This window comes from Bidens hawaiensis, unplaced genomic scaffold (genome assembly GCF_021521415.1).
Source record: "Bidens hawaiensis isolate Kalapana, Puna unplaced genomic scaffold, B.hawaiensis_p1.1 tig00020765_1, whole genome shotgun sequence".
Taxonomy (NCBI): domain Eukaryota; kingdom Viridiplantae; phylum Streptophyta; class Magnoliopsida; order Asterales; family Asteraceae; genus Bidens; species Bidens hawaiensis.
The window spans coordinates 156,664-170,527 of NW_027493190.1; the positions used below are offsets into that span (position 1 = coordinate 156,664).

At 34.0% G+C, this 13,864-nt stretch overlaps 1 protein-coding gene across 1 annotated transcript; it reads left to right on the top strand.

Moving 5' to 3' along the window:
• The first annotated feature begins 10,940 nt into the window (after positions 1-10,940).
• On the top strand, positions 10,941-13,320 carry LOC143561638 (uncharacterized). The gene is given in 5 exon segments (XM_077049659.1): positions 10,941-11,773; positions 12,068-12,290; positions 12,373-12,579; positions 12,669-12,754; positions 12,756-13,320. Coding segments are annotated over 5 exon segments (1,083 nt in total). The 5' UTR covers positions 10,941-11,541; the 3' UTR covers positions 13,091-13,320.
• Positions 13,321-13,864: the final 544 nt, after the last annotated feature.

Sequence of the window (13,864 nt, forward strand, 5' to 3'; positions counted from 1 at the left end):
TAAACCCAAGTGTATCTTGAATAGTCTTCAATGATCACAAGACAGTATCTTTTCTTTCATATACTTGGCACACTCACAGGACCAAAGAGATCCATGTGAAGTAATTCAAGTATTTGATCAATTGAATTGATGAGCTTAGGCTTATGAGTAGATTTGTGTTGTTTTCCCTTTTGACATGAATTACAATGATCTTCCAATTTGAACTCTCTTGTAGGTAAGCCTATGACATGCTCACCTTTGACAAGTCTATTCATGTTCTTTAAGTTCACATGGCATAGTTTCCTATACCACAATTTGGATTCATTTTCAGTGGCTTTGGAAACAAAACATGAACCCCCTCTTGAAACAGCTTCTTTCATATTCAGTTCATACAAGTTGCCATTTCTTGGTGCCATCATCATAATCATTTCAGGTGGAATGACAAACTCAGGTTTTAGGATGAAACAATGGGAATCATCAAAACTAACTTTGTATCCCTTATCACACATTTGTGATTTACTCAGCAGATTATATTGAAGACCTTCAACATGAAACACATTATCAAAAGAAACCTTTTCATTTGTTAAGATTCCTTTCCCCACAATCTTTCCACCATTTTCATCACTCCCAAATGCTACAGGTCCTTCATATTTTTCTTCATAGTTAACAAGTGATCTTTTTTCACAAGTCATGTGCCTAGAGCATCCACTATCCATATACCATATTTCATTCAGAGGAGTGGAATGTTCCTGCACAAAAGAAAAAGTTTGATTAGTTGAGTGATGAAGTGCAAGCTTCTACAGCTTGCAACTCATCAATTTTAGTTTCTTTGTCAGCTTAGGAAGTGAGTGTTGTTGGTTCAGGATCTTCATGAGTGACTTCTAAGTTGTCTGAATTGTATGTTTCATAACCACACTCTTTTGGGGTTTTAACAAGTGAAGTTGACGTCTGTAATTCAGCTGAGTCAGTGGCATACTCTTTGATCACATAATCCTTCTTTTCAAAGTAGCCTCTCACATCAGCAACTATCTCAACTTTAGTTTCAGTCTTAGGTTTCCAAAGAAAACCTTGTGGTTCATATTCATATTTCAGCAAAAGCTTCTCATCACCAGTGAGTTCTGTTGGTTTCTTTCTAGGATATGCATATTTTCTTCTTGTCTTCTCACTGCTTGATGATTCTTGGGATTCATTAGATTTAACTGATTGACTATCTTGTTTGATTCTCAAAGATTGATTGTTCTTTTTGGTCACATTCTCGTGCTTCTTAGGAGATTTACTTCTTCTTGCAGATTCAGCCACTTGTTTCTTTGTTTTTACACCAGCTTTCTTCTCAATCCTTATCTCCTTTGCAGATTTCTTCTCTTCTTTATTCATGGTTTCAACTCCACACACCTTTCCTTTTCCCAGATACACATCATACTTCTTTTTGTACTGGACAAAGTCTTGGCCATACTTTGTTTCATATGGGACATGAAATGGTTGAAATTTTAATCTTTCATTGCATGAGTCTGTGTGGTGACCATATTCATCACACTTCTTACAACATACCTTGCCTTAGAATATTTCATGTTATTTTGGTGTCTTGAACCTTTCACTTGGTTTAGGTGTCTTGACTCCTAGAGTCTTTTGATTCTTTAAACCATCAAAATCAATTGAAAAATGAACAAATTGCTCAATCTTGATGTCTTGCCTTTCAAGTTTGCTTTTGACAAAGACAATTTTCTTCATAATCATAGGTTCTTCATCACTATTCTCTCTAAACCTTGACTGTCTCTTCTCATACTCTTCCATAGTTTCCACTTCTCCAACATCCAATACTTCATGACTAGAGAAAACTGGATAAACTGGGATAAAGTTTTCTAACTCAAATTCTTCAGTTATTCTCTTCTTTTTGTTTTGCTTTATCCTTTCCAACACATCCTTGCTTGGTGGTTTGACTGCATTATAGCTTATCTTCTTTTTTTACAAATGTCAAAAGATGCCTGTTCTCTTTTCATCTTATCATTTTGTTTCTTCATTCTTGGTGGGACTGGTGGATACTTTGGAAGTTGATCAACAGATTTTGGTTTCTTGTATTTTCTTCCTTTTTCAGCAGCTTTGATTTCTTCTTTAGTAATTTGATCACTCAAATTACTCAAGTCATCTTGATAGATAATCTTCAGAGACTTGTACTCCAATTGACTTTTCTTCTTTCAATTCTTTCTTCACAACAAACTCTCCTTCTTCACTCACCTCAACATTTTTGTACAAATCTACAAGTTCCTCTTTGTCTTGAAAAACATCTTTGAATTGTTGTAGATATGCATTTCTTTTCTCTTTATCAACTTTTGGCATGAAGTTGTTGTTGAATGGTGGTGGTACTGCTTTGTACTTATCTTCTTCTTTAACTTAATTTAGAATTCCACAGATGTTTCCAGTGGAAATCAAGTTCTTTAAGAATTCATTATCAGCTTGTAACTTTGTATTCAGTATCTTTTCTTCTATGACCATTTTCTTCAGCCCATCAATTTCAGTTGTAAACCTTTTCTGAGCTCTGTAGCTGTTTATACAGTCCTCTTCTAAACTTTTCATTCTTTCCTCACTTATCAGTTCACTTGCCTCATATGTATTGATGATACTTTGTTTCCTAAAACACTCACTTTCCAGCTTGCCTACTTTTGTTTTTAATTCATTGATAAGATCATTTAAATCAACAGTAGGAGCAGATTGTACCTGAGATGAAGATGCAGTTTCTTTCTCAATTCTAGCCATGAATGCCACATTTGCTCTCTTGATATCCTCTGCAATGTCTTCTTCATGATTGCTCCAATCAAAGTTACCTTCGTGTTGTGTAGTTACTGCCACATTTCCTTGGTTTCTTTGTTGATTTTGGTTGACTGGAACAGTGTTGTTTGGAACATTTTGAACTGCCTGAAGGTTCTGATTATTGTCCATTTGAAAACCTTTGTTGTTGATTGTTCATTTTAAGCTGAAAGTTATTGAAGTTGGGATTGTAATTGCTGTTGGGATTGAAATTGTTATTGTTGAATCTTGGCTGATTTTGTTGGTATTGTTGCTGACCTCTTGGTTGTTGATTCTGGAATTGATTCATCTGAAAGTTTCTTGGTTGAATGCATTCTCTTGCAAAATGACCAGGTTGCTGACAATTGTAGCAAATTGATTTTGACTTGTCAAATCCAATCCTGTCATTAGGACCAGAAACCAGTGATCTACCAGTTCTGTTATACAGCCTTTTACTTCTCAAAGCCAACATGGCAGCTTGCCATTTCAAATCCATGTCTTCCAAATCATCTGCATCAATTTTCTCTAAATCATCTTGTACTACACTTGTGTGAATCAAATTCTTTGCAACAAATGCATTATATGATTCAGTGAACATAGACAGCAATGCCTGTGTATCACAGTTTTGACCATGTCCACCACCAGTGTGAGGAACATTCCCACTTGCCATAGAGGCAGAGTCAGTGTCATCAATCAGCTGCACATTGAACCTCTGCTGATTTCCTTGATTACTTGTGCTACTTCCAATGAAAGATTTTGGAGTATCAACATTGCGCTCAACTGGTTCTTCAATAATGGGAATTTGCTGTTGATTCTTGGTAGTCAGGTTACCCATTGGTGCAATCAATGCATTTAATACATTAAAGAAGGGTCTTTCTTCCTTAATCATTTCATTCTCAATCATTTCAAGCTCTGCAGCTTGAAGAAAGCATATTACATCATCCAATTTCAATTCATTGAAATTATGCTTCTGCAGGATGAACTTGCAAGCAGTATACCATTCCTTTGGCATTGAGTTGAGTAACTTTGTGTTTAAATCAAAGTCTCTCATGACATAGTCAGTTGTCCTCAACTCATTCACAATACCTAGAAAGCGTTCTAGTATTGATTTCAACCTTTCTCCTTCCTTATACTTGAACATTTCCAACTGTTGCTCCAATCTTTGCTTCTTTATGTTCTTCAGCTCAGTATTCCCCTCATACATCTCAAGGATGGCATCATACATTTGTTTGGCAGTTGTGTGATGTGCCACCTTGGTTAAAATCTCCCAAGACAGTCCCAGCTTAATCATAGCTAAGGCCCTATCATCCACCTTTCTCATTCTTTCTCTTAGAGCTGCAGTTCCAGCTGTATTTGCACCATCTTCAGCAGCAGCTTGTGGACCATTCTTGATGGAGTTCCACATATCAACATCATTGTAGCACACTGCTGCCTCAAAAAGCACTTTCCACTTGGTAAAGTTTTCATGTCCATACAATCTTGGTATCTTGTTAGTAGACACCTCTTGTTCCTCATATCCAGACATTTTCAAAGACTTAAAATTAGTTTCTTAGTAAAAAGCAAAGTTTAAAAATAATCAGATCTGAAAACAAGTTGTTCAGATCTGACGTGTCTGATATGATTAGAGCAAGATTTAGATATAAAGATTAAAGTTTTAATTGAAATAAGGAAGAGAAAACACCGGTAGATTGTAGATCTGGAAGAAAAATGAAGAATAGAACTTCTGACGTCACAAATCAATGAAACAGTGGTCTGCTTATGTCATCTTTCTTCAAATCTTCAATCAGCAACACAAATCTTTCTAAAATAGCAACAACAAGCTCTGATACCACTTGTCAGGTCCCCGATTTTCAGATGGATCTAACTTAAATCATGTCATAACTCACACATATAAATGTGTCGACAAGAGAGTTAATGATGGGTTGCTATATTTAGAAAGATTACCGTTTGTTAAAGGCAGAATCAATAACAAACATGTGGTTGCTAAATAAGTATTCAAAGGTAATTAATACAGACAGGATTCACTCAAAAAGATTTCCATTCATATAAAGTTACTCATACAAATTGGATAATCGATTTAGGGTTTTTTGTAGGAATCCTAGGACAGCTGTCACACAATATTCTCTCTCAATAAATGTGTATGTCTGCCACTCTGTGTTAATTTCCGTGTTGTGTGTCCAGGTGTGCCCTAAATTATTCTATTTATAGGCCTGACACCTGTAGACAGCTGTCATTCCTTCTAGAAACCCTATCCGATAATACATATTCAAATTACATATTCAGAAATATTCTAAGTGTAAAACAAGTATTCCGGGTAGGCTTTGCATCAATCTTGTCTTTCCGAGTATGCTCCGCCATCCTTCATAACTTGGTAACATAGAAGTGTGCTCGGGATCAGTTTCCAGGTAGACTTTACTTGAAGAGTATTTTACCAAGTAAAATACTCACCGGGTAGACTTCAATCTTCTTGACTTTCCCAGACTTTGCCCGACAAACCCTTACGAGCAACCTTGTTCTTCAATGGTCCCTTCAACCCTTTGTTAGAAAATAACTTATTAGCAAAGTGTGCTCGGTTGCACTGTTCCTTGCTTAAGTTGAACCTTGCCCGATGATACTTGAGATATATCATTAGATCATCAAGCCTGCCTGGACCATACTTATTAATGAATACCTTGCCCGGTCTTCCAATTTCTTGGCTTCATGAGCTTGGTTAGCCTAAAGCTTACTCGGAAGTGAACTTTACTTGGCTAAGAAGAACAATCCTGCTTGATAAAGTGATCATTGCCCGGACTTGCATATACTAGTGAACCATACCCGGTAATGCACTAGTTTGCAAACCCTGCTCGGATATTCACTAAAGGAGACTTAGTGAAGATAACTATGCCCGATAGACAAAATATCGTACCCGGCTAAGTAAAAGCATGCTCGGAGGTCTGAGGTTTACCCAGATCCATACTTAGCGAATTATGAGGAGGTTGAGAAGATTCCAATCTTCCATCTGATCAGTTTTGTGTCAAATCTTGACTCAACAAAAGTTATAATAAGACGTAGATATTTCCTAAGAAGTGTAAGAAGTGTGTTTTCACCATTAGATCAAATATAACACACCACACAATAAACGCACCGCAACTAAAATAAAACACACCTCACAATAAACACACTTTACATATCCACCGTCAGATCAACATATCTAACGCACCAAATTACTTCTTACACTTCTTAAACACACTACCACTATATATATATATATATATATATATATATATTGACAATAATAATAATAATAATAATAAATATTATTATAATCAGGAACAATAAACACAAAAGGAGAGAAAAATAATATGCTAAATAAAATTCTTGAAAAAGTTGAAACTTAAATGGAAGGGGTATGACAAGTAGAGGAGGAGGATATGTTTAACCTAACCTCAACTAAATAAAATCACTAACTTAGTTAACTTTCATATTACTAAGACTTTCAACTTAACGAACACAAGTTATTAAAGGTAAATAGAAAAATAAATGGTTAAAGACGCATACTATTTATAGTATAAAAGGTAAAAATAAAACTTAAAAAACAATACTATATATATTGACCATCATAAATACTATACTATACTATGTATATATGTTAATTTATCATAATACATAAGTTATGTAAATCTCTAAATATTTATTACTTACAAAACCAATTTTCAGATATTCTGTATATCTTAATTCATGTTTACAGTTTTTATATATCCTTTTACTTTGAAACATAAGACAAAATGTCAACAAGTTGTGTCATTAGTCTCTTTTGGATTGGAAAACCAAGTCTATTATATAATACATTGATTGATCTTTGAGTCATAACATTACTATGTATAACCAATTAAATTTGGCTAAGTAGCTCCACAACTTCAAACACAAGAAACCCAAAAACATTTTTGCTGAATACTCTACCATCAAGGTGATGCAATGCAAAGCTTGTGAGCATATGCATCAACCAATGCTGAAAACATCAACCAACCATTGAAACCCAACAAACACCCAATTACGAGTGGTGTTAACTATAAATGGGTTACTTGTCTCCTCTAATTACATTGTATAAATGGAATAGCTCAGGAAAGTTATATATTGTATTCATGAAAGTTAACTATAGTCAACGTAATGTTGTTATATATGAATTACTTGTATTTAAGTGTGCAAACAAACCAAGTCTCTCACTAGCTCGTTTACATATAAGCTCAATTGCTTTAACTTTCAAGAGCTCAAACTCTACTCAAAAGCTTGATCTTGGGCGGTAAGTAGTCTTTCATGTTCAAACTCGATTCAACTCCCTTAATTAATTATTTACATAATTAATTAAATAACCAAAACTTTTTAACTTGTATTTATATTATCCCTTATCCTTTGTATATTGGTGTTTCATTTTAGTAATTCTTTATAAGAAAAAATAATTTTTCTTTTGGTATGCATGATGATATTGTTTATACTTTGAATATAATTGTGAAGTATATTCATAAGTTATATAAAATTTACAACGATATCACTAATATATGATGATGCTTATATGTATATAGTGCATAGGATTTAAATTTTAATACTTGTCCTATAATTAAAACTATACAATAAAGAATAGTTTTAATGGTAATAAAAGATTACCAACGGGCATCTTTTTTTTTGACAAAATAACTAACATACTTGTTACCTACAAGCATGCACAATGCCTAATGGGTATTGATCTGAGTATTGAACACCGTTTTACAACCAAGTATGAGATTAAAATTACCGATACCTGACCCGAATTCGGCCCATTTACTTTGGGCTGAGCACAGTTATTAGTTATGCTTCAATAAAATGGTAAGGTTGTTAAAGCTAGTATCGGTATAATATAAGGTTTTAATAAGTGAATCTAGTCAAACTTACATGCGGCTTTTACACACCTTACTTGTATTATAAAACCTCTTTATTTTTACCTAAATATATATGATGTCGTGAACTAATAATATATGATTGGAGAAGAATTGAGTTGTATAACATGAAAGTGACGGAGATAACTCCTGAAGGGCCCACCATGCAATATACTTTTGACCCATTTTTGAGGTTTGAAAAAATCACTAAACATGCCCATGTGAAAACTACTTTTTAACGTGTCACCGCCACCATTCAGTTAGAACAAACAATGGGGCATAAGGATCTTTTAATTGTTCATAACTCAAACAAAATAGCGCTTGGTATCTTCATCATGACCGGCCAGGCTAGATCAATCGGTAAGTGAGAACAAATCGCCAAATCGTATTTTGGTTACCACCATGGTAAATGACTCTTTTTCTTGTGACCATGCATATATTGAACTCAACACATGTCTAATTATATAGACCCTCTATTTATTCTAATCAAATTAATATATAGTAAGCGTAATTTACCGATAACTTAATAAATAAACTGATAAATGGAACTGATAATCCTCCTATATATCTTGATCCAGATCTTAATTAGTCCAACACATTTTAGACCAATTAGCAACTCAATAATGACCTGAGGTGTTTTCCCTAACAGTTTAAAGAGCCGTTAAAAATATTTTTAAGTTGAAAACAACAAGGGAAACATAATGTTTAAGTAGAAAATAACAAAGATACACATAATCGAATGAGTAAACCAAACATATAGTTGAAAAAAGATAACTGAGTATATGTCCAAAAGTATAAGGACTTCTAATTTGATTCATTGATTAAAACTATCATGATTTTGAATATAGCTCTGAACAAGCTCCTATTGCATGTCACCAATAGTTTTACCCATTTGAACTTCTAATTAGACTTAATAAGTTTTTTTTTGTTTTGGTAGATGTATGGTAACGATGGCGATCGATAGATAACGGCCATCTAATCCTATACATGCAGTATACTTTAATATAAACAGTCTTTTGTGTTCCTTCAACGATTATTACTGCACCATCTTTTGACCTCGCGCAGAGTATATAACTTAACTTGATTCCATCTTCCTCTTCATGATAATATATGAAAGTCGAGTATTGGTCTTTGACATTCGAACGTAAAAGATGAAAGCCAGAAACATAACTAGAGAAAATGATGGAACAACTGGACCCAACGTCAATAGTGTCCATGCAAAAAAAAAATAAAAAAAAATGCGGCACCTTTTTTTCACAATTTTGTAATTATTGGGAATATTTTAAAAAAGCTTCGAATCTCCTTGGGCCACAGTTTGGTCAAAAGTTTTTCAGTCAAGAATCCCACATTTCTTTCTTTTATTTTAATTCCAAAAGTTGATATTTATTTCATGCAAGACTATGTGCACCCATGATATCCACACTACGTTAGAGGGTGTCTTCTGAAAACTTAGGTGAATACCCAATAGACGATAGATGAATTGATATAACTCATCAAATCATAAACACACACAAAATTGATATTGAATAACTTTTAATGTATTATAGAAGAAATATAACTCAATAACTCTATTAAACATATATAACTCATGTTTTCTTGATAACTCTACCTCGATTGCATCTCTTGTGCTTTATAATGTCTAATCATAACTCGGTTTATATATACTAACCTAACTAACGTGTTAGTACGTCAAGATGTTACCGATTTTAATTACAATGCAGTCATGAAACATACTGTAAAGGAAACATAACTAACTATAACTTATTTATCAATATTGGTCCCTCAAGTTCACTGATTTGTGACTTAGAGTCTGAAATTACCAATAGAAAGGGGGGGAGGGGGGTAACTAGGTTACCCTTATTTATAATGTTAACTCCAACTTAGCTTACGAAAAACCTAATAACCCTTACTCGATCATTAGGCAACCCCTTTTAGGTCCTGGGTTAGGCCCTATTTTTGAGTCAAATAACAATTGGGCCAACAAATACCAAATCGTTATAGGAGAGATAATCAGTCAAAAGAATTGATGTTCCTTCTCAAATATCACCAATGGATTTTCGACATGATGATTTCTCAACAATGGTACATTGTGGATGAGAGGGGAGTTCTACAATTAAGGGTGCTCAATGGGAGCAATCCTAGGATGGGCGTGTCGAATTATCAAGTGAATATCACAAACCAAAAACACGAAGAACTCGAACAAACTCATTCGACTCTTTTTGATTAATAAGAAGATGAAAACTTGAATCCAATAAATTAACCAATAAACCTAAGCCTTATTCACATACATCTAAACCCTTAAGAACAAGAAATTTAAGGGACAAGCAAACATAAATAAGGAAGCAATATAACATCTACTTCTAAATCAAAACAAATTACTATAATTAAGATAATTTGGGCACCAAGTAGTTGATGTTAGTCCTCAAACTTTAAATCTTCACCAAACTGCTCATTAAGATCTTTTGTACCATCTTTCGGTTAAATTCAATAGGGTAATCTCTTGCGAAGTTTCTACTGACCAGCTACTAATGGACAAAGCTAAGAATATTTGTTGATATGAGACGGATGTTACATTTGAACTATTCAAGCCGCACTTTTTTATAACTTTTATATCTTTTTAATTTATATTTCTTTAACTCTTTTGTCTCCAAGATAAAAAGAACAACTATCTTAACAGCAAAATAAAGCAAACACAATGGGTGTTTTAAGGGTGTTTTTGAGTCCATGCCGCGTTTTTGGGTGTCCCATATGTGTATGAGGATAGGGTCGGACAATTATGTGAAGGGATGAGGCGTTTTTGGCTGTGAGAATCTGCGGTGTTATTAAGGATAATACTAGTAATAATAATAATGTTAAATAGAAACAACTAATTAACATTATTATTATTATTATTATTACTAGTATTATCCTTAATATTAAGGTTAATACTAGTAATAATAGATGTCACGCCATAATTGAATGGGAGATGCTCTTATGTAACTGTTTTTTCTTTTACCATGAAAGAATAGAATAGTTTGTGAAGGGGGCTAATGCTAAACCAGGCTTTATGCATGTGGCAGGTACTTCATTCTGTGAGCCCAACCCAAATTCTCTCCAATAAGTGGGAACAGCTTTTTCTTATACAAAGTATGTTGGAATGTTTAATTATCTAAATCAATGAAACCTAAGATCATATATATAGAGCAACATCATGATGCCATGCATGATCAGATATCAGTTGAATGCTCACATCATGATGCCATATATACATGTTTCCACTTGAACAAGACACCCAGATTATAAACCAGAATATGTTCAAATCTGATTCATAATATATAAAATAAAATCGCCAGCAAAGAAACATATGCATGGAAAGGAAACGCATACGTGTGAAACACGGTACAAAAGACGGGTACACGTTTGTGTACACGCATGCTATGGTATCATATCCCATGTAATGTAACTAATAACCAAAGTGTACTACCACATGTGGGTATGGAATATATTGCAATTGTATAGAACCATAAAGAGGGGGGAAATATTCTGTAAATCCTATTGTTGACCAGATTTTACGAGTGTTTTGTTTTTTAGTAATAGTAATGAAGCGAGTATATGCGATGAAGATTCCGGAGATGGGAGATTGAACTATGCACATGTACACTTGAGTAAAATGGGCATAAGAATCTATTGTTTGCTGTACTTATCTTCGCTTGGTTCTTTAATAACATTATAAATACCTTACACATTCTACCATTTCTTCCTCAAGTCCTCTCAACTTTAATTCTTCGGACAATATTCTGATTTATTGATATCAAAGTTGACAGAAAAATGGATCCTTCAGAGTGTCTAAGGTATTAATCATACAATATACTAATATAGATAAATGTTATCTTAAAAATCAATATGTAACATAATGCGACTTCTGAACTTAATTACTATATGTGGTTTCTTGACCAGGAACAAGTGTGCAGCATGCTATAGACAGTTTAACAAAAAGGAGCATCTGGTGGAGCACATGAGGATTTCGTATCACTCGGTTCACGAACCCAAGTGTGGAATTTGTGGGAAACGTTGTCGATCATTTGAATCTCTTCGTGACCATCTTATAGGTATAATATTAGTTGCTATTATTATTATTATCATATGTTTCTTATAACATTGTAACAGTATGTTGATGGATATGGACATATATTAATACTTGATCAATTCTTTAGGACCATTGCCAAAGGCAGAATGCGAAAGGGTGTTTAGAGACCGTGGATGTACCTTTTGCTTAAACATCCTTAGTAGCCCACACGCTCTCAGGTTTCACCAAGATAGATGTCAACTATCTCGAGGAAATAGCGTAATCAAATATATCCTCAAACTTTGATATTGTTTCATTTTTGGATATGTAATAATATTAGATTATCAACTAATAGCACTTTTTGTGATTTAAACGATGCTTCAGGGCGTATTACAACGATTTGCTAACTTACTCGTTCATGATGACCTAAGAATTGAAAATGAGAAAACAAGAACAGTTGCTCTTGCCTGCAAAATGGTTGGTGGTGGTAGTGATGGTTCTTTAGATCTTTGTGCAAGAGTTTGCATCATTGATGAATATGAAAATACACTGTTTCATTCTTATGTCAAGCCTCAACTTCCTGTTACAAACTACAGGTACCTTCCTTTTCACTAACCCATGTATATGTATATTAATTATGTTATAAGTTTCCTCATACGTACATGCCAAAACTTTCAGGTATGAAAGCACAGGAATTAGACCAGAATACCTGAGGGATGCAATGCCACTAAGACATGTTCAAAGGAAAATTCAAGACTTTCTATGCAATGGTGAACCGATATGGAAGATCCGTCCAAGAGGTGGGAAGGCGAGGATTCTTGTAGGACATGGTCTGGATCATGACATGAAATGCTTGGAACTAGAGTATCCTCTTGTAAAAATAAGGCATGTATCTTTATATTATTTATCACCGGCCTATTCATGTGATTAACTTTTATCTTATTATGAATTTGTCATGCTTAATTATTTTATAGGGATACATCAAAATATCCATCATTAATGAAGACTAGCAAGCTCAGTAACTCGCTCAAGTACCTAACAAAATCATATCTCGGGTAATAATAATTATAATAATATTAACACGTGCACGTTTGAGGTGTTTGTGCTAAAAGATACATGCGTGTTAATGATAAATCGATTACTTTACAGATACGATATCCAAAACGGGATACAAGATCCATACGACGATTGTGTTGCAACAACGCGACTTTACAGAATAATGAGATATCTATCTCATAGAATAGAGGACTTTCCTCTTGCAACAGACTCCCAAAACAAGAACAACTTTGCTTCATGGAGGCAGGGTGAGCTTGAGAGGATGAGTCCTGATGAACTTTTTGCAATCTCAGGGTCTGATTACTACTGTTGGTGCCTAGATAGCAGAGATGTGGCTTAATGAAGGGATGAACATGAACTCGTATTGTAGTTGGTGAAGACAGTAGCTAATTGAATGAATAAACCTTTCAAAAAGTATTTGGACGAATAAACATGGATGCCCATCCTTCTGTTAGGATAGTAAGAGGACTATTTCTAATATAGAATGGAGCTTTAATTAAATGTCTAATCAGTATTGATTTGGAAGTAGAAAGGAGTGATTGTATGTTATATATCTAAGTTAAGTGCTAATAAATATATCTTCATTTGCCAGAATTACATAATCCAAGTTACATTTACATCAAACACCTCCTTATTAGTGAATTTAATATATAATATAGAAATTTAATGTTAAAAACATGAAGATAAAAAATATGGATTGTTCTCACGAAGGGAACTGCGATAACAACATAAACACGTGTACTATAACTTTGACGCTAACACATAAGTAGGTTGTTTAACCATATATATCCCTCTCTTTCTCTCTACCTCATCAACACTATGCAGTATGTACAAGTGATTATGTGAGTCTTGTTCTCTAGTTAAACTTAGTTCTTATCGCAAGAGCCTATATACAAAGTCTTTAGGCCTGTAAATTAACCAAACGTTCCGTGAACAGCAGGAAGTTCAATTATGTTCGTTTTATAAACCAACCAACAAAACACAAAATTTTGTTCATTTAGTAAATGAACAACATTTGCGCATGTCCCTTTCGTTCGTGTATGGTCACTCATTTAGTTCGTTTATGTTCATTCATTTACGTTCGTTTATAATCGTTTATTTATATTCATTCATT